General features: G+C 45.3%; 1 protein-coding gene across 1 annotated transcript; it reads right to left on the bottom strand.

The window, feature by feature from the left end:
- Positions 1-13,950: 13,950 nt before the first annotated feature.
- LOC109764448 (uncharacterized) lies at positions 13,951-17,156 on the bottom strand. Its single transcript, XM_020323261.3, has 2 exons — positions 15,707-17,156; positions 13,951-14,281 (listed from the first exon to the last, which is right to left on the bottom strand). The coding sequence occupies exons 1-2, from the start codon at positions 17,148-17,150 to the stop codon at positions 14,154-14,156; spliced, it is 1,572 nt and encodes a 523-aa protein (XP_020178850.2). The 5' UTR covers positions 17,151-17,156; the 3' UTR covers positions 13,951-14,153.
- Positions 17,157-21,869: the final 4,713 nt, after the last annotated feature.

Raw genomic sequence — 21,869 nt, forward strand, 5'->3', positions numbered from 1 at the left:
CGGCCTTATCAAGCAGAATTTTAATTCAGCGGCCAAGCTCCCGGACACTGTCAAACGAGTCCGGACTACTCCGCAGCATGACAGTCCAGCTCGTTAGGAGTTAGACTAGCAATTCGGCCTCCGTCTCAGTCCCGACCAAATGGCGGCGTACGTACCGCGCGTACATAACTACACACTCAAAATACCATGGGCAGAGACAGAGGCATAACTAGATGGTGGCCCATAGTACGGCTTAACCTAACCTGGGCACAAATGCTTTCCCTTTTCTTATTTTTTATTTTCCCTTTTCAGGCTTCTTCTCTACAGGCCCCTCCCGACGGCCTGATCATCGGTCCTTTCGAAGGATGGATACACCAAGGTGGCAACCAGCATAGATGTGTGGGGGAATCTCTAGATGTTCTTTTTGACGATCATTCTACCTGTTTTCAGGACCCGCACGTAGCTCCCCCTTGATCTTGGCATGTTAAATAGCCCTGCTGCTTATCGCACTATTTGTACAAAATACGCTTTGATGTATTAATCAAATTATAATGGAAAACAGTTTGCGGCCCAACTTATGTGGCACTAGCTTACTACTTCATTTTATTTTGCTATTCTTATCGATTACACCCGCACACTTTGGTGCGCTTTAATTCGCCAGGGGCTTCATTATGCTTCATCCTACGGCAACAAAGTCCAAACACTTTTTACAGTATAGTTCGGCACCCCGAATTAGCATTATATGCATCGGCTCCAAATCATGTCTTTGGTCAATAGTTGGGTTGCCCGGCTCCTGTGCTTACTACCTTACGCTCCATCCTATCGGCTAGGGTAGTAAAGGGAGAACTATTACGATTGTGTTTCTGGTTTATCCGAGCAAACACCTCAGTAGAGAAAGCCGAAAACTGATTGTCATGATGCAGCGAGAGCTGGTCAGCTATTCGGAGGTTAAAAATCTTTTGCGATTTTTTCCGCCTTATGCGACGAATCGGCCTGCACCCGATCAGGTGTCTACAGCACCCTAGTCCGGATTAAATACTAACTAGGGGCTGCGCCTACATTTCTATTGTCAAACTCCTATGGCTAAGTGAGGGTGATAAAGCCACAGAGTCTGATTGCCTGGTTCGTTGCGCTAAACACCTCCTTCAAGGACCAAACTCTTGGATCAAGAGTGTTTAGATTCCATCCCGAACACCCCCGTACTACCTACGTGGGGGCTGAAGCCGACGACTGGCCAACTCTCAGATTTACTAAAACGGCCGCACAAGAGGCAAGATTTTAAATAATAAACAAGCATTATATTACATATCGGCTTTGTTTCATAATACAGGAAGGGATAACATGAATGACTTCATTCAAAGATGATGTATTTTGAACATTGGCCCTCTACAATGTGGGATCCCTTCAGGACATCATCAAAATACCGCTCAGCCATGCGATGCTACTTGCCCGCGGGCAGTCCCTCGGTCGCGAGCTTGACGGTGTCCATCTTCGCCCACTGTGCATTGACACGGGCGAAGGCCATCCGCTCACCTTCGATGCAGACCGACCGCTTAATGGCATCAAGCCGAGGGCAGGCATTGTCCAGTCGCTTCACGAGTCTGAAGTAGCTGCTGGGTATGGCTTCGGCAGGCCATAAACGGATTATCAAATCCTTCATGGCCAGTTCGGCCACCCTATGCAGTTCGGTCAGCTGTTTCAGCTGGTCGATAAAGGGCACCGGATGCTCTGGCGCAAGGTATTGCGACCAGAACAGCTTCTTCGTCGAGCTCCCCTCTTCGGCTCGGAAGAACTCTGCTGCATCAGCAACACTGCACGGCAGATCCGCAAACGCTCCTGGACAACTCCAAATTCGGGTCAGTAAGAGGTACCTTTTCTTCACAAATTTGCTCTGCATAATACAGGCCTTACCCGCCGCGATTTTCCTGGCCTCCTGGATTTCCTGGAGGGCGCCCTGGGCTTCAACCCGGGCATCTTGTGCACTTTGGCGAGCCTTGGCAAGTTCAGACTCTTGATCCGCAATATTGCGCTCCAAGGACTCACATTTCTTCATGGCATCCTGGAGCTCCTGCTGGACCTCACCGACCCTGGCCTCATGTTTTTCACGGGCGGCTTGTTCCTTTGCCGCTCTCTTCTGGGCCTAGGCCAGCGCCTTCCTGAGGGTCTCCACCTCGGTCGCCGCTCCTATGAAATATCATGACACTATGGTCAACACAAATCATTCATCCTTTCTGGATCTACAAAAGGTCATTGCATACCTTGCTTGTCCTCCAGCTGTTTTTTCACACGGCCGAGCTCTTCCTCGGCCCGCTCCAAACTCTGCTTCAGTCCGGAGACTTCGGCAGAAAGGGAGGTCGCAGCCAGCAACGACGCCTGCTTATTCACATAGACATGTATGGTTAGTCTCCTGCGAAAATTATTTGATCCTCTGTCTGGTTTTTCTTTCCGAACACCGGACAGAGTCTCAGGGGCTACTGTCTATACTGTGACATTCATTTTTGCATAATTACGTCGCATACCACAAAGCCTGTTAGAAGGCTGGTGCAAGCTTCGGTCAGTCCGCTCTTAACGGACTGAACCCTCTCAATCACCGCACCCATAAGGATACGGTGTTCCTCAACAATGGAAGCGCTTTGCGGTGCTTCCAGTAGAGTATACGGTGCCTCTGGATGGACAGAGGTCACCGCCGGAATAGGTGCACCTCCTTCTTTCGAAGGAGGTTGTTTGCCTGATTCCGGAGCCATATGGGTCTCCGGAATAGTATTCGGCTGGGGGCCAAATTGAATATCGCCCCCATCGCCAGTCTCCAGGGGGATTTGCTCCCCCATGTGTCCGGCGGCCAAGGTATTACCCCCGGCGCCGCCCTGACGGCCTCTTGTACTTCTACCTGGCCGGGGAAGGTCCTTTGGGACAGTGCCTCGGCGTCGCCCGTGGCCTTGGGAGAGGAGGCCGCTGGCAGTGACCCACTGTCCATCGCATTTGGATCCAGCGAACCCCCCAAAGATGAGGATCGCTGGGGGCTGTCGTGGGCTGGACTGCAGTGCATGATTCAACATGTTAAAACTACGAAGTGAAGAAATTGGATATATGAGTGCGTCAGTGCCTTTGAGTACTTATGATTCGGCCAGGGCTTATCCCTGGAGCGCCACTCCGAGCTGCTGTCAGTATCCAAAGTGGAGTTGTCCGCGAGGGAGGCTCTCCCCTTCTTGGACACTTCTGCCTCCAGATGCTTGGAGGCCGCCCTCTTCTTCCTTCCCCTCTCAGGGGGAGATTTGGTTTCTTCCTCCTCCTCCTCGTCCTTGGTGGGGGAGGAGTGGTTTTCGGCGTCTTCGGGCGTCACGTCTGAATTGCCCTTACGGCGGAGGCCACTTCTGGTCTCCTTGGCCTACTTATCTGGCGCCTGGTAGGGCGCCGGAACCAGCATCTTCGTCAGAAGTAGGATCGCTGGGTTTTTGGGCAGCGGAGCCGGACACTTGATCTGCTCCGCCTTCTTTGTCCAGCCCTGAAAAAACAAATAGGGAAGCTTAGACATCTTCCTTGAGTGTACAAGTAAAGGATACACCTTGGGATGCGAAACACTTACCGGACTGGCGGGATGGGCCAGGTTGTACCCACGGTCCTCAATCATCGCCGGCCACGTCTCGTTGGCCTTAAAGAGCACCTTCCAGATGTCTTCGTGCGTGGTGACGAAGAACTGTTGCAGGGTCTAGTGCTTGGCCGGATCGAACTCGCACAAATTGCAAGTCCAGCTTTGACAACAAAGGATCCGTCGGAAGAGCATCTCTTGGATCACGTTGACGAGCTTGATGTTCCTGTCCACCATGCTCTGGATGCGCGTTTGCAGCGCTGTCAGATCGTCCGACGAAGCCCAGTCCAGGCCCTTCTCTAGCCAGGAGGTGAGCTGCATCGGGGTCCCGGAATTAAATTCAGGAGCCGCGACCCAGGTGGCGTCACGAGGCTCTGTGATGTAGAACCACTGCTGCTGCCACCCTTTGACGGTCTCCATGAAGGTACCTTTGGGCCATGAGATGTTGGGCATCTTCCTCACCATAGCGCCTCCGCACTCTGCGCGTTGACCACCCACCACCTTTGGCTTCACATTGAAGATTTTTAGCCACAATCCGAAGTGGGGTGGGATGCGGAGGAAGGCCTCGCACACGACAATGAAGGACGAGATGTTGAGGAAGGAGTTGGGGGCCAGATCGTGGAAATCCAGCCCGTAGTAGAACATGAGTCCGTGGATGAATGGGTGGAGAGGGAATCCCAATCCACGGACGAAGTGGGGGATGAATACCACCCTCTCATGGGGCTCCGGGGTGGGGATGATCTGCCCCTTTGCTGGAAGCCGATGGGCGATTTCCTGGGCTAAGTGCCTAGCCTCTCGGAGCCTGGTGATGTCCTTCTCCTTGACGGAGAAGACCATCCACTTGCCCTGCGCTCCAGATCCGGACATGGTCGGAGTGCTTTTTTGAGGCGGAGAGGATGAGAGCTTGGGCGCTGGAGCTCAAGAATGGGGTGGGCAGAGAGAAAGAAGGCGTGGGTGAAAGGGTGAATCCTTATCTCCTTATAAAGGCAGCAAATATCAAGCGCCTCCCCACTCGCCTTAAAACTCGCCTATTCCCCAAGGGTCGTGCAAATGACACGGTTGGATTACCCACACCTGTATTGATGAGAATCCCGCAATAAGGGGACATGATCTCTGCTTCGACAAGACGTGCCAATAAAACCGCATCCTGAAACATTGAGCGGGAGGCTAAAAAATTGTTCGAAATAATGACCAGGCAGCAAACGTGATGTCACGCTCCAAAATTTGTCAGTAGATTGGACTCGTGAAATATTATACTCTCTACGTGTGTGTGTGTGTGGTACTTATTTTGCAGAGCCGGACACGTTTTCGGTGTTCGAAGGTTGTTTTGGAGTATTCGGAGGAGGAACCCGCCTTGCAATGTCGAAGACAATCTGCATGCCGGACACATCATCATTGAAGCCTGGTTCAGGGGCTACTGAGGGAGTCCTGGATTAAGGGGTCCTCGGGCGTCCGGACTATGTAACATGGGCTGGACTAATGGGCTATGAAGGTACAAGACAGAAGACTTCTTCCCGTGTCCGGATGGGACTCTCCTTTGCGTGGATGGCAAGCTTGGCGTTCGGATATGTGGATTCCTTCCTTTGTAAACGGACTCTGTACAACCCTAGGCCCCTCCAGCGTCTATATAAACCGGAGGGTTTAGTCCGTAGAGGCAATCACAATCATACAGGCTAGACATCTAGGGTTTAGCCATTACGATCTCGTGGTAGACCAACTCTTGTAATTCTCATATTCATCAAGATCAATCAAGCAGGAAGTAGGGTATTACCTCCATCAAGAGGGCCCGAACCTGGGTAAACATCGTGTCCCCGGTCTCCTGTTACCATCGACCTTAGACGCATAGTTCGGGACCCCCTACCCGAGATCCGCCGGTTTTGACACCGACAATCTTCCCATAGCAACAGCCAAGATCGTCGGTCAGGTAACCGGATTTATGACGAGCTCTTTTCTACAACTTAGCACTTCATTCAATGTAAGAACTACAAACTTTTGGTCTTAGCACTTGGGATGGCAAAGAGAAATAATGATGGGATTTTATGAGAAGTCAAAAATCAAGAAAGTCTCGCATCAACATGGCTTGATTGTTAGACAAAAGGAAGTCCTACAATCATTGTCGGGGTTACAAATACGGGGTAGGCGCAAGTATACTATTGGCGTACTGGAGGCCCAAGACTCGTATGAAATATGGCCCATAAGGTATTGTGCTAAGGGTATTTTCCAACTTTTGCATATGATGAACTACTTTGCTGGTGTGTTTTTTTGGCAGGTGAAAATTCGTCATTAAACTTTGTTGATTTCCTCTAGTTTGAGGTAATGAATTAAGTTAGTTGTGAAACAGGTCATTGTAGGATCGAAAGTATGTCTAGAGGTGGGTGATTAGACTACTTGAACAAATAAAACTTAACCTTCTCCCAATTTTAGTTGTTGGAAGATTTTAGCAATTCTAGCAAGTCAAGTTTCACCCTACACATGCAATTCTAAGAGTATAGTAGCGGAAAGTAAAACATTGTTGATGTAAGTAAAGGAGGGGTTCAGAGATTTCAAATGCAATGAAGACACGATGATTTTTGGCATGGTTCCGATAGGTGGTGCTATCGTATGTCCACGTTGATGGATACTTCAACCCACGGTGGGTAACGACTACACGAGTCCACGGAGGGCTCCACCCACGAAGGGTCCATGAAGAAGCAACCTTGTCTATTCCACCATGGCATACATCCACGAAGGACTAGCCTCACTCGGGTAGATCTTCACGAAGTAGGCGATCTCCTTGCCCTTAAAAACTCCTTGGTTCAACTCCACATGATCTTGAAGGCTCCCAAGTGACACTGAAAGTGCAACTAATCCTCGGGTGGTTTTGGTAATTCATAACAACATATATCTCATTGAACTAATGTCCCATCAAGTTAAAGATTTCAGGAAGTTCAATGATTGGCATGGCAAGGACTAGTGATTGTGGACCCCTCAAAATGCTAAGGACATGGATTGGCAAAAGCTCAAGACTCTACATTTTTGGTTAAGTGATCCAAGATCACATTGAGTCCATAGGAAAGCCAATACTATTAAAAGGAGATGAGGTTTTGATGATGATCTGGTTGCTCGAGTGCTTAGTGGTATTGCTCCAAAACCCTCAGCCACTTTCTCTATCCAAATCTATCCAAAACCCTAAATCCAACTCGGCCCCACTAAAACTTCTCTATCCGGACCCACCGAGTTCATCTGGACATTGCCATAGCCAAACCCTAACAAATCGGAGTCACCAATATGGTTCTCGATCACACTGGTTTGGCTTGCCCAACTTTCTGTAACTTGTTGCAATTATTTCGGTTCCACCGAGTTTTGCAATCGGTCACACCAAGATGGCTTGCCAAACTTCTGTACCAGTTGCAATTATTTTGGTCCCGCCGAGTTTTGCAATCAGTGCTACCGAGATGGCCTGCCAACCTTTTTGTTGCCTTATTGATTCACTTTGGTTCTACCGAGTTGATGCAATCGGTGCCACCGAAACGAGGCCTGCCTTCGCCATTGCACATTGGTCCCTCCGAGTTCTTTCTAGTCGGTCCCACTGAGACCTACAACGTTCATATCTTTTACACAGGTCGATGCCACCGAGATTTCTGATCGGTGCCACCGAGTTGGGTCAAATGTGTGTAACGGTTGGATTTTGTGTAGAGGTTATATATACCCCTCCACCCCCTCTTACTAAGTTAGAGAGCCATCAGAACGTGCCTACACTTCCACTACTCATTTTCTGAGAGAAAACCACCTACTCATGTGTTGAGATCAAGAGATTCCATTCCTACCATTTGAACCTTGATTTCTACCCTTCCCCAAGTTGCTTTCCACTCAAATCCTTCTTCCACCATAGCCAAATCTGTGAGAGAGAGTTGAGTATTGGGGAGACTATCATTTGAAGCACAAGAGCAAGGAATTCATCATCAACACACCGTCTATTGCCTTTTGGAGATTGGCGTCCCCTAGATTGGTTAGGTGACACTTGGGAGCCTCAGACATGATGTGGAGTTGAACCAAGAAGTTTGTAAGGGCAAGGAGATGACCTACTTTGTGAAGATCTACCCGAGTGAGGCAAGTCCTTCGTGGACAATGGCCATGGTGGGATAGACAAGGTTGCTTCTTCATGGAGCCTTCGTGGGTGGAGCCCTCCGTGGACTCGCGCAACCGTTACCCTTCGTGGGTTGAAGTCTCCATCAACATGGACGTACGATAGCACCACCTATCGGAACCACGTCAAAAATCACCATGTCCCCATTGTGTTTGCCTCTCCAAGCCCCTCCTTTACTTACATGTGCAATGTCTTATTTTCCGCTACTATACTCTTAGAATTGCATATGTGGGGTGTTGCTTTGACTTGTCATAATTGCTAAAATCTGTCTACAACTAAAATTGGGAAATGTTAGGTTTATTTGGTCAAGTAGTCTAATCACCCCCCTCTAGACATACTTTCGATCCTACAAGTGGTATCGGAGCTTTGGTCTCCATAAGCTTTGGTTTCCATTGCTTTGGTCACCGTAGCCTTGTTTCACAACCTAGGAGAGTATGGCGTTTAGTGAGTGTAATTATCACCGTAGAGGTCCTTACTTTGATGGTACAAATTTTGCTAGTTGGAAGCATAAGATGAAAATGAATATTCTTGGTCATAACCCCGCCGTTTGGGCTATTGTTAATATTGGCTTGCAAGGTGAATTCTTTGAGGATGGTAGAGAACCGGATCATGAAGCGACCGCGGAAGAATTGAAGATGTTGCAATACAATGCTCAATCTTGTGATATTCTCTTCAATGGTTTGTGCCCCGAGGAATTGAACAAAATCAGCCGCCTTCAGAACACAAAGGAAGTTTGGGATACTTTGGTTGATATGCACAAAGGTACCGAGTCCATCAAGGAATCCAACTTGGATGTGCTTCAAAGTCAACTTGACAATTTCAAGATGAAGATGGTAAAGGAGTCGATGAAAGCCTGAAATGTACTCTAGGCTTGCTCTCATCACAAATGAGAGTGCCGACTTAGGAAGTGAAGAGATGACCGACAAGTTCATCATCAAGAAGATCCTTAGAGCCTTGGATGGAAGATATGATACCGTGTGCACATTGATCCAAATTATGCCCAATTACAAAGATCTCAAGCCCACAGAAGTCATTGGAAGAATTGTTGCTCATGAGATGTCACTCAAGGATAAGGAGGAGCTCCACAACAAGTCAAGTGGTGCATACAAAGCTTCAAGTGATGCTCCTACAACATCAAGTGACAAGCTAGTCTTCAATGAGGAAATAAGTCTTATGGTGAAGAACTTTAACAAATTCTACAAGAATCAAAGCAAAGATAGAAGCTCCAACTCAAGATCCTACAATGAGAAAAGATCTTCTAGTCATGACCGAAATTGCTACAATTGTGGAAGACCCGGACACTAATCCAATGAGTGTACGGCACCCCACAAGAAAAGAGAAGACTCACCAAAAAGGAGAAGTAGAAGAGATGAATCACCTCAGAGAGAGAGAAGGAGTAGAGATGATCGTTATGAACGAAGACCCTCTCGAAGAAGCAAGCATTCGGAAAGGAAAGACAAATCATCAAGGAGCTACACAAGACGAAGACATCAAGCTCATGTTGGTGAATGGGTTTCCGGCTCCGACTCCGACACTCACTCTGATAGAAGTTATCACTCCGACTCCGACTATACTCAAGATGAAGGTATCGCCGGTCTTGCTCTAGTATCGTCCAACTCCTATGACATATTTCATTCACCAAATGAAGGAATTGTAAGATCCTTCATGGCTAAAGGCCCCAAGGTATCACACCCCGAGTATCTTGATTTCAATAGTGATGAAGATGAATTGCTAGGTGATGATGATTTGCTTGTTGATTAAACTAGTGATGTATGCTATAATGAACTTGCTAGTAATCATGATAGTCAAGATGAAATGAATGAAAATGCTAAGAAGGAGATTGAGCGTCTAACTAAAGAAATAAACACTCTTAAGTTAGCTCATGAAATAACTCAAGAAGATCATAGAGTGCTCCTAAGAACTCGTGAGAAGCTACGCTTTGAGAAGCTAAATTTAGAGCAAGAGAATGAGTTTCTAAAATCAATCAATGAGGATCTTCGAAAGAAGAGTTCCTCTTACATTGCCAAGCGTCTCCTCTTGTCTACTTATATGCCACAAGTTAAATCTAGTAAAAAGAGTAAGAAAGGTTCTTCTTCTAGTAGTAACATGACAATGTTAAATCCAATATTGTTGCTTCTAGTAATTCTCTTGATTCCACTAATGATTCTCTTAGCCAAGTTACACTTGAGCAAGAAAATAGCTTATTTAAGGGAATTATAGATAAAGGTGTTTACAAGAGCCTTGCCTGGAGTAAGCAATTCGAGGAGATTGTACGCAAGCAAGGAAGACACCGGAAGAATCAAGTTATTGGTTTTGAACGGAAGTTCAACGCTAATGGAGTTGAATGGGAGGAAGATCAATACCCCAAGACGAAGTTTGTTCCTCAACAAGAGAAGTATGACCCCAATTCTTTTGAGGGAACACAAGCTCAAGATGATCTTCCACCACAAAACCACAAGCTAAAAGGCAAGGATAAACTTCAAGAAGAAATTGACTCATTTGAAGAAGCACCTCAAGCCATGGTCAAATGGGCTCCCAAGACTTCATCAAGCTCTACTTCATCAAGTTCAACTACAACTCCAAGGATTCCCATCAAGTAGATGTGGGTCCCAAAGAAGAACTAGATCGTTCTTGAGGGTGACCCCGCCAACATATTTCACTCATATTCATTTTGGCAAGAACTTGTGCAACCAACTTCCACATCTTGCACTAGTTTATGGAGTCACAAACCCTCTTGTTGGTAAGACAATGGACAAGGTAACTCAATGCATTCATGGACATCATCATATGTGAAATTCACTATTTGTCTATGGATATCCTTGTATGTTCCTTGTAGGACTAATCCATGTAGGTATTGTAAGTGCAAAATTCCAAAGGATTGCTCCCAACTCTTGATGGACTACATCAACATTGAGCATCCACATCTTCACTATCTACATGAAGTCATCATCGACAAAACCCAAGGTTAGTTCATCCCTCTTTGGGGGGATATCACATATAAAGGGAGCTTTGCTCTAAAAATGGAGCTAAACCAACTCTAATGGTGTGAACACATTAATGCTTTATGTAAAAGTGGCAACCCCACTTGTGCTTAAATGATGAGTATGACCTATGATCAAATGTTCTCATTTTACTCCTAAGTCAATATACTCATATATAGATGACCTAGTCATCATCAATTGCTTGATAGATGCTAGAATTGGTTGTGCATGTTTGACACATATTTCATTTGCTATCTTATTGTGTGAGCATGTTGGTATGCATGTTTCTTCATTCGAGGACATCCATTTGTTGTTTTGATTGTCTTGGTTTTTCTGGCCAAGTGGATGTACAAGAATACCTAAGCACCTCCTCTAGCTATCTATGCTTTCTTGTCTCAAATTCTATTCTTGCTACATCACAAAAATTGAACAAGTAATTTTCGGACCCTCTGGGTGAGGCACACTCGGAGTCACCGATCTGAGAAGGACTAAGCTCCAAAACCTTCTATGTGCATTTCGGTTGAACCAATTCACTCAAACTCGCTCAAACCGAAATCACTTAGATTGATCTAGTTTTCCTTCTTGGTGTCACCTAGTTGAACCGTTTCAGCATCACCGATGTGCTATACTGCTTGCAGTTACACATATCGGTGTCACTGAGTTGTTCCACTCGGAGCCACCAACAGCACACGGGTATATATACATCTGCGGCCCGTACATTGAAAATTTCTTCAAACTTCATGTTCTCGCACCCCGTTGTTGTCGTCGCCCTAGTCTTTGGATCGTCGCCTCGTCTCCTGCGTGCCCTCGCTGCCGGATTCCATCGCCGTTGTCGGAATCAGGGCTCCGGGGACCCAAAGGTTCGAACACTGGGGTGAGCTCCTTCTTACCGCCTCGTCCCTACCAACAGCTAAACCACGACGAGGCTGTGGCGAGAGCGAGCTAGCGGGAGTGGATCGGTGACACAGCGGTTACCCAGGTTCGGGCCACCTTGCGGTGTAAAACCCCTACATCCTGCTTGGTTGGGATTGCTCTGGTGGGAAGGAAGTGAGTACAAGGTTTAGGGTTCCGAGAGGTCTCTCCTACAGCGGCACTCTACCCTCCTTTTATATCTGCCTTGGTCCTATTCCCCCGAAAACATTGGCGGGAGGGTTGCCACACAGCGGCAATTTTCAAGGGGGATAGAGGCGCAGTCTATCCTGACAAAACGTGGTCTTCGCCTGCAAAGCCACCGTCCATGATGCGTCGGTGGGTTCGGGGATGACCTTCATCCTACACGCCCATCGTCTTGGTCTTCTTGCATCAATCGGGCAACCTTTCGGGGTTGCTTTGGGAACCGGCTTGCTGGCCCTGCTCCCTTAGCACAAAAGAGGAAATCCTCCTCATCCGCGCCTATTGGCACGGCCTCTGGTGTCATTCGTCGCCGCGCGCGCCACCCACGTGATGATATTAGACCAAACAATCGAGCCGAGCGGTGCATGCCTCGCACGCCTCAGGGAGGGTGCCTCGGGAGGCAACCTCGGGGGGCCACCTCGCGAGTGGGCCTCACGAGGCTCTTGGTGAAGACGTCTAGTCTTCTCAAGATGCCTGCCAGCTGAGGAGGGGTATCATGAGGCCAAGCTCTGGTGAAGGGTCTTGTCCATGACGCCCGCTGGTGGGCCACTCGTTGGGCTCTTGACATGCGCCGCGCCCTAACTGCCGGTGGGCCGGGCACGACGCGTGGCACATGATGGAGCTGGGGACACCCCCACTTCTCCCACGAGAACATAGTTCGAGCTCCACTTCAGTCTGAACATAGTCGAATCTTCGTTGCCGCCCACGAGAAGATCATAGTGGTGGTGTGGTCGGCAAATAGCCACCACACCACAAGTTCATAATTTTTAAAATGAGCGTGAGTTCCAAAAATGTTTGAATATACAAAAAATGTTCAAGAATTCAAAAACAAATCATGCAATGAAAAGGAAACAAAAGGAAAAGAGAACAAAGGGAAATGAACACCAAAAATATTTGCTCGATACCCTCCAACGCCCCCCCCCCCCCAACCACAAAAAAATCTTCTTGTTGTATGAGCTTGGTATCTAAAACCTATTAAATTTAAAAAATATTTAGGAAAATTGTTCAATATGTGTTTTATTCAAAAGCTCAGTGTATACTAAAAAAAAGGTCATCGTATATTACAAAAATGTGTGGTATCTATACAAAAAATGTTCATCGTATATTAAATTTTTCAATGCATATATAAAATATTTATCATATATTAAAAAATGTTCAGTGCATTCAAAAATTTTCACTATATACTAAAAAGTTCATATGTATTAGAGAAAATGCTCGTCGTATCTTGCAATTTTTTGTGAAAAGTGTCAAAAAGAATAAAACGAACAAATACAAAGCAAAAACCAAATATGAAAAAAAAAAAAGAAATAAAAAACCACACACAGAAAAAAACAATTTCTAGTGACAAACAGAAAAAATGAAGCCAATAACTCAGCATGCACGCTTCTAGCTGGGCCGGCCCATCTGCCCTGGATTTAACGAAGCCTCCTCTATTTGTCGCCTAGGATCCACCCTAGTCGCATAAGCGAACAAAATAAAGCAAATGGTTATGAATGCCATCTGATATGGGAAGCTGCAAGAATGCCATCTGACATGGGAAGCTGCAAGAATGGGGCTTTCAACTTATTGAAGGATATAACTTGGAACAAGGCGAGAGGATGCATCGGAAAACACCTAACTTTGGGAGGGAAAGAAGTACTTATTAAAGTTGTTGCTCAGGTGGTTTCCGGTCTACTCCATGATAGTTTTAAATCACCAAGGGGCCTCTGCCAAGATATCAATTCAGCCATCCGGAAGCTTTGGTGTGGTAGCAAGAATGGACAGAGGAAAACTTGGTTGGTTTCTTGGGAAGAGATGACAAAAATGAAGTTCATGCGTGGACTTGGATTTAGAGACATTGTGATCTTTAACATGGGTGGACTTGGAAGTAATGCGCAGAGCTACCCTTGTAGAGTTGTAGTCACCTACCAAACTCATTTCATTGCTGGGTGCTTCACCGACCCTAGGAAAAGAAAAGTTCAATTCTCTGCCCAACATTCTTTCCATTGTACCTGGCATCCTTTTTCGAGCTTGTACATATAAAAATCTAGCCACAAAACTAGGGTACTTTGTTTCTAATCTCCCACTTATGCATTGAAGTTGAGGAAGTAAGCGACAAATATTTGTCTCATCGCGCAGTTCATGTAGCAACCGTGCTGTCATACATAATTAACGCCTAGCACGACTTTCCTTGAGTTGCCCTCAATTTCATTTCCATATATGTCTGTCATACATAATTAACGCCTAGCACTACTTCTTTCCTTGCGTTGCCCTCAATTTCATTTCCATATATGTCTGCGCCGAAAGAGAAGATGTTCAATCTCAAACTTAAACTCTTAAACATATTACATGATCCAGAACATGTATCGATTACTCTAATAGATGCTCATCAGTACACCATCTTCATCACATCTTTGATTTGAGCGTCGCCAAAGTGTTCAACACCAGTCACCAGATTCCAGGCCTTTACCTTTGCAGACTTCAGCTTACGCTTCTTACGCTCAATCCAAGCCACCCCTTTAAGTAAAGAAAAAAGTAAGGGCATATAAGATGAATTGGCACTTAAAAATAATGATGCACGCAATAATAGTTTTAAAAAAGAAACAGACAAACATGAAAGAGATATGACGTTGAATTGGAGTACATTGGTAAAGAGAACAGTTTTACCCTCAATATTAATGTAAATGTAATGGCGCATCATATACTTGATATGGTTTCAGATGGTAAAAAGAATATAGTAACGACATCATGCTCTTCACTGTTAGCTCTGTGTTGTATGTTTGTTTTTGCAACGATCAAAGCTTTGTCAATCAGCTAGAAGGACTACAACTGACATGCAGGGAACTGGTGTCGACCATGCTGCAGATGGGCCCAATTGGGACAACATGTGCAGGGATGTAGGGTGAGAGGCATGAGAGGATGAACAGACGGAAGGCCCATTGCCAGAATTAAGAGGAAGACAGTCACATGAGAAGGCCGGTGATGCCAATACTACAGGAGTTTTACCTAATGGCATTCCCATGGATGGATAATGGCTTCCAGTATCCATTTACACGGTATAAAGTACACGCTATCTGAAACAAAAGGATTCTAACAGAAACAGCCAAATATAAGGATTCTAACAGAAACAGCCAAAGATGTGACCTGATTGACCCAAGGTAACACATAAAAGCACATTCTAAAACTTTTGCCAAAAGAAAAATATGTGGAAAAAGCTTCATATATCATCTGAAGGTACGAGACATTTGCTTTGATATAGAATAGAGGCTTTATGCATTGCAAGAGAATTCAAAGTGGATAGTCCCATAAAGAGCAAAAGATTCAACAAGAGAAATAGAGGATTCTAGACTATGAAGGACAACTCGGTGGCAGAAGGATCAAAGCTATTAATGATATACAGAGTAGTGCACCTACACAACTGGAGCTGCTAAAACTCAAAAACACTTGAACAGCCTAACAGAAGATTCATGGCAACAACATATTAAATGCTTTGATTAATTAATTTATTACTATAATATGGCGACACTAGAGGTCCGTGATGCACGTCAGAAGGCAGCAAAATAGAAATTTTGAGACAGGAGTAAACATAGGGCAGAGAATAACATAGGGCAAAGAACCCTGATTAGTAGAGCGGTTGGGTCTAGAAGTCGTTGCCCAGAGAGTTGCTAACGGAGGGGGGGCTCTTTCGAAGAGATTCATTCAGAGAGCGGATAGCATACAGGAGCTACCAAGCATGCACCAAAGTCAGAATTCAAATTACCCTTGAGAATCCTACACCCAACCGGGCAGCAGATGTAGTGCGTCATCACAGGTAAACAAGCAAAAAACAAGAGTGTTACAGAAAGCTAGGCAAAGGCAACCATGCTAAGTCATATGTAAGAACTACAAAAAAAGGGACATCATAGCATTTTTTAATATTATAAGAGAGCTTCTTCTAGTTACCTGTTGGGCTTTCAAGGTATTTGCAGAAGACAGTTGGAAGTAGGGAGATATCAGGAAACCGGTTATCATGAGCTTCCGCACCCCGAGACTCGGACTCAGGAGTACATGACCGCAGATGCGCATGATTGTCAACCATGATCATCCAGCCCTTGCCATGATCCTCTTCCCTTAACAGGCAGCACAGAACATCCGGGTCATCCACGGTCATGATCGGGAACTCGGGGAGACGCTGATGTATGTCAAGGGCTTTGTAACCAGGTTGCGCCCAAAGATAATCCAGGTTGATCACACAATGCTGCTCCCACTCGAACATGGGGTTCAAAGTCCAAATGGTGATTTTCTTGCAAGGCTGATGCCGCTGCACTTTCCTTTTTCTCTCAGGGAGCTTAAGCCATTGCCAGGCACCATGGAGACTGTCATGGTAGTCATTGTCAATGTGGACAAAGCGCATGGTGCCTTGGGTGATGGACACACTTCGGAACCTCTGCGGGGAGTACCTTTCAACACGTACCTCATCAGAGAAGTTATTTTCTCCAGGGAAAGGCACAAAGCGGAGCGCCGAGGAGTCTGGAGTGGACGTGGAGAAGTCACATAGCAGGACACCGCTGAAGTAGTCAATCCAGCACAGGAAACGGCCATCACAGGCGAGCACATTATCGGTTGACCAGAGTTCGGGGAACTGTCCGCCATTGCCTGGGTCCAATTTGCGGATGATTTCCCACTTTCCAGTCTCGGAGTTGAAGACGCAGAGTTCGGCACGCATGCCATTGCCCTTTCTTTTGGGGTAGACATTGAGGTCGGCAACGATGTAGCGGTCCTCCGCGAGCCGCAGGATGCCTGTGGTGAGGTTGTCCATCAGGAACGGCCTCTCCCTCTCCTTGGTGTACATAGGGAGCGGCTGCACCGAGGGGGAAGGACCGCCGGCCGTGTAGACGAACAGATCTGACGGGGGGTCCCAGTAGCAAGACCGGCTCGGGTTGGTGATGTCGAAAAGGACGAGGTTCTTGTCCGTTGCGGGCGGGGTGGCTGGGGTAAGTGGAGGTTCCTCCGGCAAGTGGAGGTTGAGGCAGGAGATCCTTTTTTGAGGAGCCGCGAGGGTGAAGGACACGTAGCAGGAGGGGCCGCCGTCCATGTCGACTGGAGCGGCGGTCTTGTTCTTGTTGGCAGCCACACGGGCAGCGTTTAGGCCGTTGTGGCAGCGGGTGCGGCCTCTGCGATCCAGCATCGCCCATCTGGGGAAGACGACGGACTCCTCATCCGGCTCCGGCGCGCCTCCGGTGTCCATGGCGATCGGCATCGGGAATAAAGCAGCCGCCGCCGCCGCCTCGCTAACCCTAACCCTAGCTTTTGGTGGGGGGACTGATTTTGTTTCGATGGGGGAACTGATGGACGGGAAGGAGGAAGGAAGGGCGACAGGCTCAAGTAGCACAGCCATCGGTCTCATTGGGCCAGGGAGGGCGACAAACTAGCAGGCCTGGCTCATTGGGCCTGGTACCTCAAGAAAGGGGAACTCATCACGCCGAAGTGGACAAAGTGGCTGGGGCAGTATTGATGATTGAGTGTAATGCAGCTTTCCTTGGAAGAAAAATGAAAAAGAAAGTGTAATGCAGCTAGCACTGAGGGAGCATCAGCATCGGCAACTCCGGGCAAAGTACCTACGTACTTCCTCCGTTCCAAAATAAGTGTCTCACCATTAATACAACTTTGGGACGGAGGAAGTATGAGTAAAAGTTATAGTTTGTTTGGTTTGTTGGTGTAATGTTAATCAATACTGCCATGAAGCATCGACCCACGTTTAGCTAGCTAGCTCCACTCATCGTCTTCCTATGTATCTCACTCCCAAGCCTGCATCGCTCGGGGCAATGAAGGCGTACCACACCACACTCCAGGCGTTGCTGTTGCCCAGTCCCGCAACGACGACAATATTCGCAGGGAGCTTCCCGGTGGAGTTCGAGCTCCAGTTTAGTCTGAACAGAGTCGAATCTTCGTTGCCGCCCGCAAGAAGATCATGGTGGTGGTGTGGTCGGCAAATATCCACCACACCACAAGTTCATAATTTCGAAAAATGTTCATGACTTCCAAAAATGTTTGGATATACAAAAAAATGTCCAAGCATTCAAAAACAAATCATGAAATGAAAAGGAAACAAAAGGGAAAGAGAACAAAAAAATGAAAACAAAAATATTTGCTCGATACCCTCCAACCCCCCCCCCCCAACCAACCACAAAAAAACTTGTTGTTGTTTTACGAGCTAGGTATTTAAAACATATTAAAATTTTAAAAAATATTTAGGAAAATTGTTCAATATGTGTTTTATTCAAAAGCTCGGTGTATACTAAAAAAAGGTCGATGTATATTACAAAAATGTGTGGTGTCTATACAAAAAAATTTCATCGTATATTAAATTTTTTAATGTATATATAAAATATTCATCTTATAATAAAAAATGTTCAGTGTATTCAAAAAATTTCACTGTATACTAAAAACGTTCATATGTATTGGAAAAAATGCTCATCATATATTGCATTTTTATGAAACTTGCAAAAAATTAATAAAAAAAATTAAAAAGCAAAAACGAAATATGAAAAGACGAAATAAAAAAACCACACACAGAAAAAAAAATTCAATTTCTAGTGACAAAAACGAAAAAAAATGAAGCCGAGAACTCAGCATGCACGCTTCCGGCTGGGCCGGCCCATCTGCCCTGGATTTAACGAAGCCTCCTCTATTTGTCGCCTAGGATCCGCCCTAGTCGCATAAGCGAACGAAATAAAGCAAATGGTAAGAATTCAAAAACAAATCATGCAATGAAAAGGAAACAAAAGGAAAAAAAGAACAAACAAAAACGAAAACCAAAAAATTTGCTCGATACCCTCCACACGCCACCCCCCCCCCCCAACCAACCACAAAAAAACTTCTTGTTGTTTTATGAGCTAGATATTTAAAACCTATTAAATTTAAAAAATATTTAGGAAAATTGTTCAATATGTGTTTTATTCAAAAGCTTAGTGTATCCTGAAAAAAGGTCGTCGTATATTAAAAAAATGTGTGGTGTCTATACAAAAAATGTTCAATGTATCTATGAAGTATTCATCATATATTAAAAAATGTTTAGTGTATCAAAAAATGTTCACCGTATACTAAAAAAGGCCGTATGTATTAGAAAAATACTCATCATATATTGCAAAAGTTGTTGAAAATTGTGCAAAAGGAATAAAACAAAAAATACAAAGCAAAAACCAAATATGAAAATAGAAATTAAAAGAACACAGAGAAAAAAATCAATTTCTAGTGATGAATGAAAAAAATGAAGCCAAGAACTCAGCATGCACGCTCCCGTCTAGGCTGGCCCATCTGCCCTGGCTTTAGCGAAGCCTCCTCTATTTGTCTCCTAGAATCCACCCTAGTCGCATAAGCGAAATAAAGCAAATGGGCTAAAAATGGGGCAAGGAAATTTTAAATGTCCTAATGAATCTCTATCCGATTTTTTTCTAGAATGCCATCTGACGTGGGAAGCTGCAAGAATGGGGCTTTCAAGTTAGTGAAGGATATCACTTGGAACATGGCGATCGGGCGAGGCATCGAAACCCAATCATTTATGTTCGTATGTACATCCCACACGATGAATCCTAAAAAAATATTTTCGTTCGTATGTATATCACACACAGTCAATCCAAAAAATACGTTTCCGTTCTTATGTGCATCCCACACAGTCAGTTCAGGGAAAACGTTTCCATTCGTATGTATATCACACACAGTCAATTCAAGGAATACATTCCGTTGTTATGTACATCCCACACAGTCAATCCAGGGAAAACGTTTCCATTCGTATGTACATCACACACAGTTTTATGTGTAGGCTCATGTTTGAAAGGTGTAACTATCACACACGCTCTGCCTTGGTTAACTGTTTGCTTTTATCAACTACATCGCACACGATTTGATGAAGAAAAATTGTGTGGCATTGGGCTATCCATCACAAGCGCTTTTACTGCTAAAACCGTTTGCAAAGTTCCATGACACATTTAGGAGGTTTATTAGTTTACAATTAATAATTCCAGTATTATGCAAATTCACATTTAATATCGAACAGTTGTTTGCCAATTTCATATCAGGCACATAAATATATTATAATATCACAGTACGATAGCTACATGAAAACAACATAGTACAACATATAGCTAGTTCAACTTCATAAGAACAATATTAGAACAATATATTCATTTCCCTAATTGAGATCATCCAGGCTCGTCTTATCCACCTCTGCTTTCAGTTCAGTAAGAACCTGTTTTGCACTGGTCAACTGGGAAAGTGCCTCCTCCTTCGCCAACGCGATCTTAGCAAAGTCTGATTTAAAAAATCTGAGCTCATTCTCCACCTTCCTCTTTTTATCTCGCATATTCAAATATTCTTCATCATTGACAACATTTTCTCTAAGCCTACCTCTGTTCTCTTCCTCATACATGCTCCAGAGCTTCGCTAGGCACATCTTCAAAGACTGTGGCCACTCTTGATCAACCCACTCCAAGTAAGAATACTTCCATTCATTCTATAATATTTAAAACTAGATCAGTAATAATTGTAGGGAAAATGGGTTTCTAGCAACATAGAAAATCACCAACGCTTATTTTGAAAAACTGAAGAAACATGTTAATTATGACATATCTTCTCAAAAAGATCAATGTGTAAATGAATTATTTGCTACTGAGACAACAACCAAATTCTGGAACATCAGAAGTTATAATTAACTACAACAACGCTACAAGTTCTTACTCATGTATAATAAATAATAAATTGAACATTTTATGAGGAAGGTAAATATAACTGCAACAGCATAGCGACAATATTTGGATGATAGCAAATTGATACTAACAGGTGTGTACATGCACAAATTTAGTAACATAGAACTAATAGCACTAAGGCCGTCCACTATGTATGCCAAAACTGGTGTAAAGATAACTGTTGCTACATCTTGCACAGGTGCCCTGCATTGGCGAGCCGATGCAGCGAAAAAAATAAGGGACCCGGACTCCGGGGCACCTAGTTGCTCCGATGCCCAGTTCCTTCGTGCCATAAAGATTTAGTATTTTACTGCTTGGCTGCTCGGATGTGTGGACCAAAGTTGACTACACAAACTGCTGAAGCGGTGCCAAATAATTTTCTAATGGCACCGCTGATGAGATGGCAACAATTTTAGATATTAGGTACAAACTGTGACACTGTCTTAGGATGCGTTTGGTTGAAGGTGTGGTATGAATGGGTTGGGACCGTGACAGTGTCTGAATCACATCTAATAAATGATTTATAACAACGAAAGAGGGTCTAACCTTCTCTGCACATGCCAGAAACTTCCTCCCACTATCCACAGATTCAAACGCAACTAGCTTCACGCATGGAGATTGATGGTGACAACGAGCAGATAGATCTTTAGCCATCCCGCTCCATTCGTTGCCACTGATGGTCCTAGGGATCTACAAGAGGAAGAAATTACTCAAATCGACCGCCGGGTAAAAATCCTTCATTCCAAGTCATAGCCCGAGGGAGAGAGAAGAGAGGCACGCCCGGGTGGTGAAGGAGTCGTCGCCGGAGGAACCACTGGAGAGGTCTTTGAAGAAGACCATGGCGACCCCGGCGGTAGGATGCGAAACGACGTGAGCGAGGAAGCGGCTATAGCTTAGGAAGGAAGGAAGGAGGAAACAGGGGAAATGTGACTTGTGGTCGGGGAGAAAAGGGGGTGGGGAAGGGGGGAGGGGCGGGGGTAGATATTTTGGCGGTAGGCCAAAATTTTGGAAATGTGGAGGGAAACTTTGTGCGCGGTGCCGCCGGACCATTCACTTTGAACGAGTGTGTGCATTGCAAACGATTCTTCTGCTTTACGCGCATGGGATGAGTTTGATAATTCAAATTTTGGTGGAAATTTCCCGGGTACGTCATTGCATAATTTAACATCGCTTGCTAATTTGGGCACACAAAAGAGCGTACAGCAGACATACCACACTTACTCAATCGAGCAATTTTAGTAATTAAACATTGCTCTAACAAAAGACCAGCATTAAAAACAAAGCCTAAGTACGCATAGCTTTAACAAATCGGCCGCCGCGCCGGCCTATGCATCGCCTGTGTGAGATGAGACGTCGATGAGTTGTCCTGGCGACATGCCGCC

The sequence above is a fragment of the Aegilops tauschii genome, chromosome 5 (genome assembly GCF_002575655.3).
Source record: "Aegilops tauschii subsp. strangulata cultivar AL8/78 chromosome 5, Aet v6.0, whole genome shotgun sequence".
Classification (NCBI taxonomy): domain Eukaryota; kingdom Viridiplantae; phylum Streptophyta; class Magnoliopsida; order Poales; family Poaceae; genus Aegilops; species Aegilops tauschii.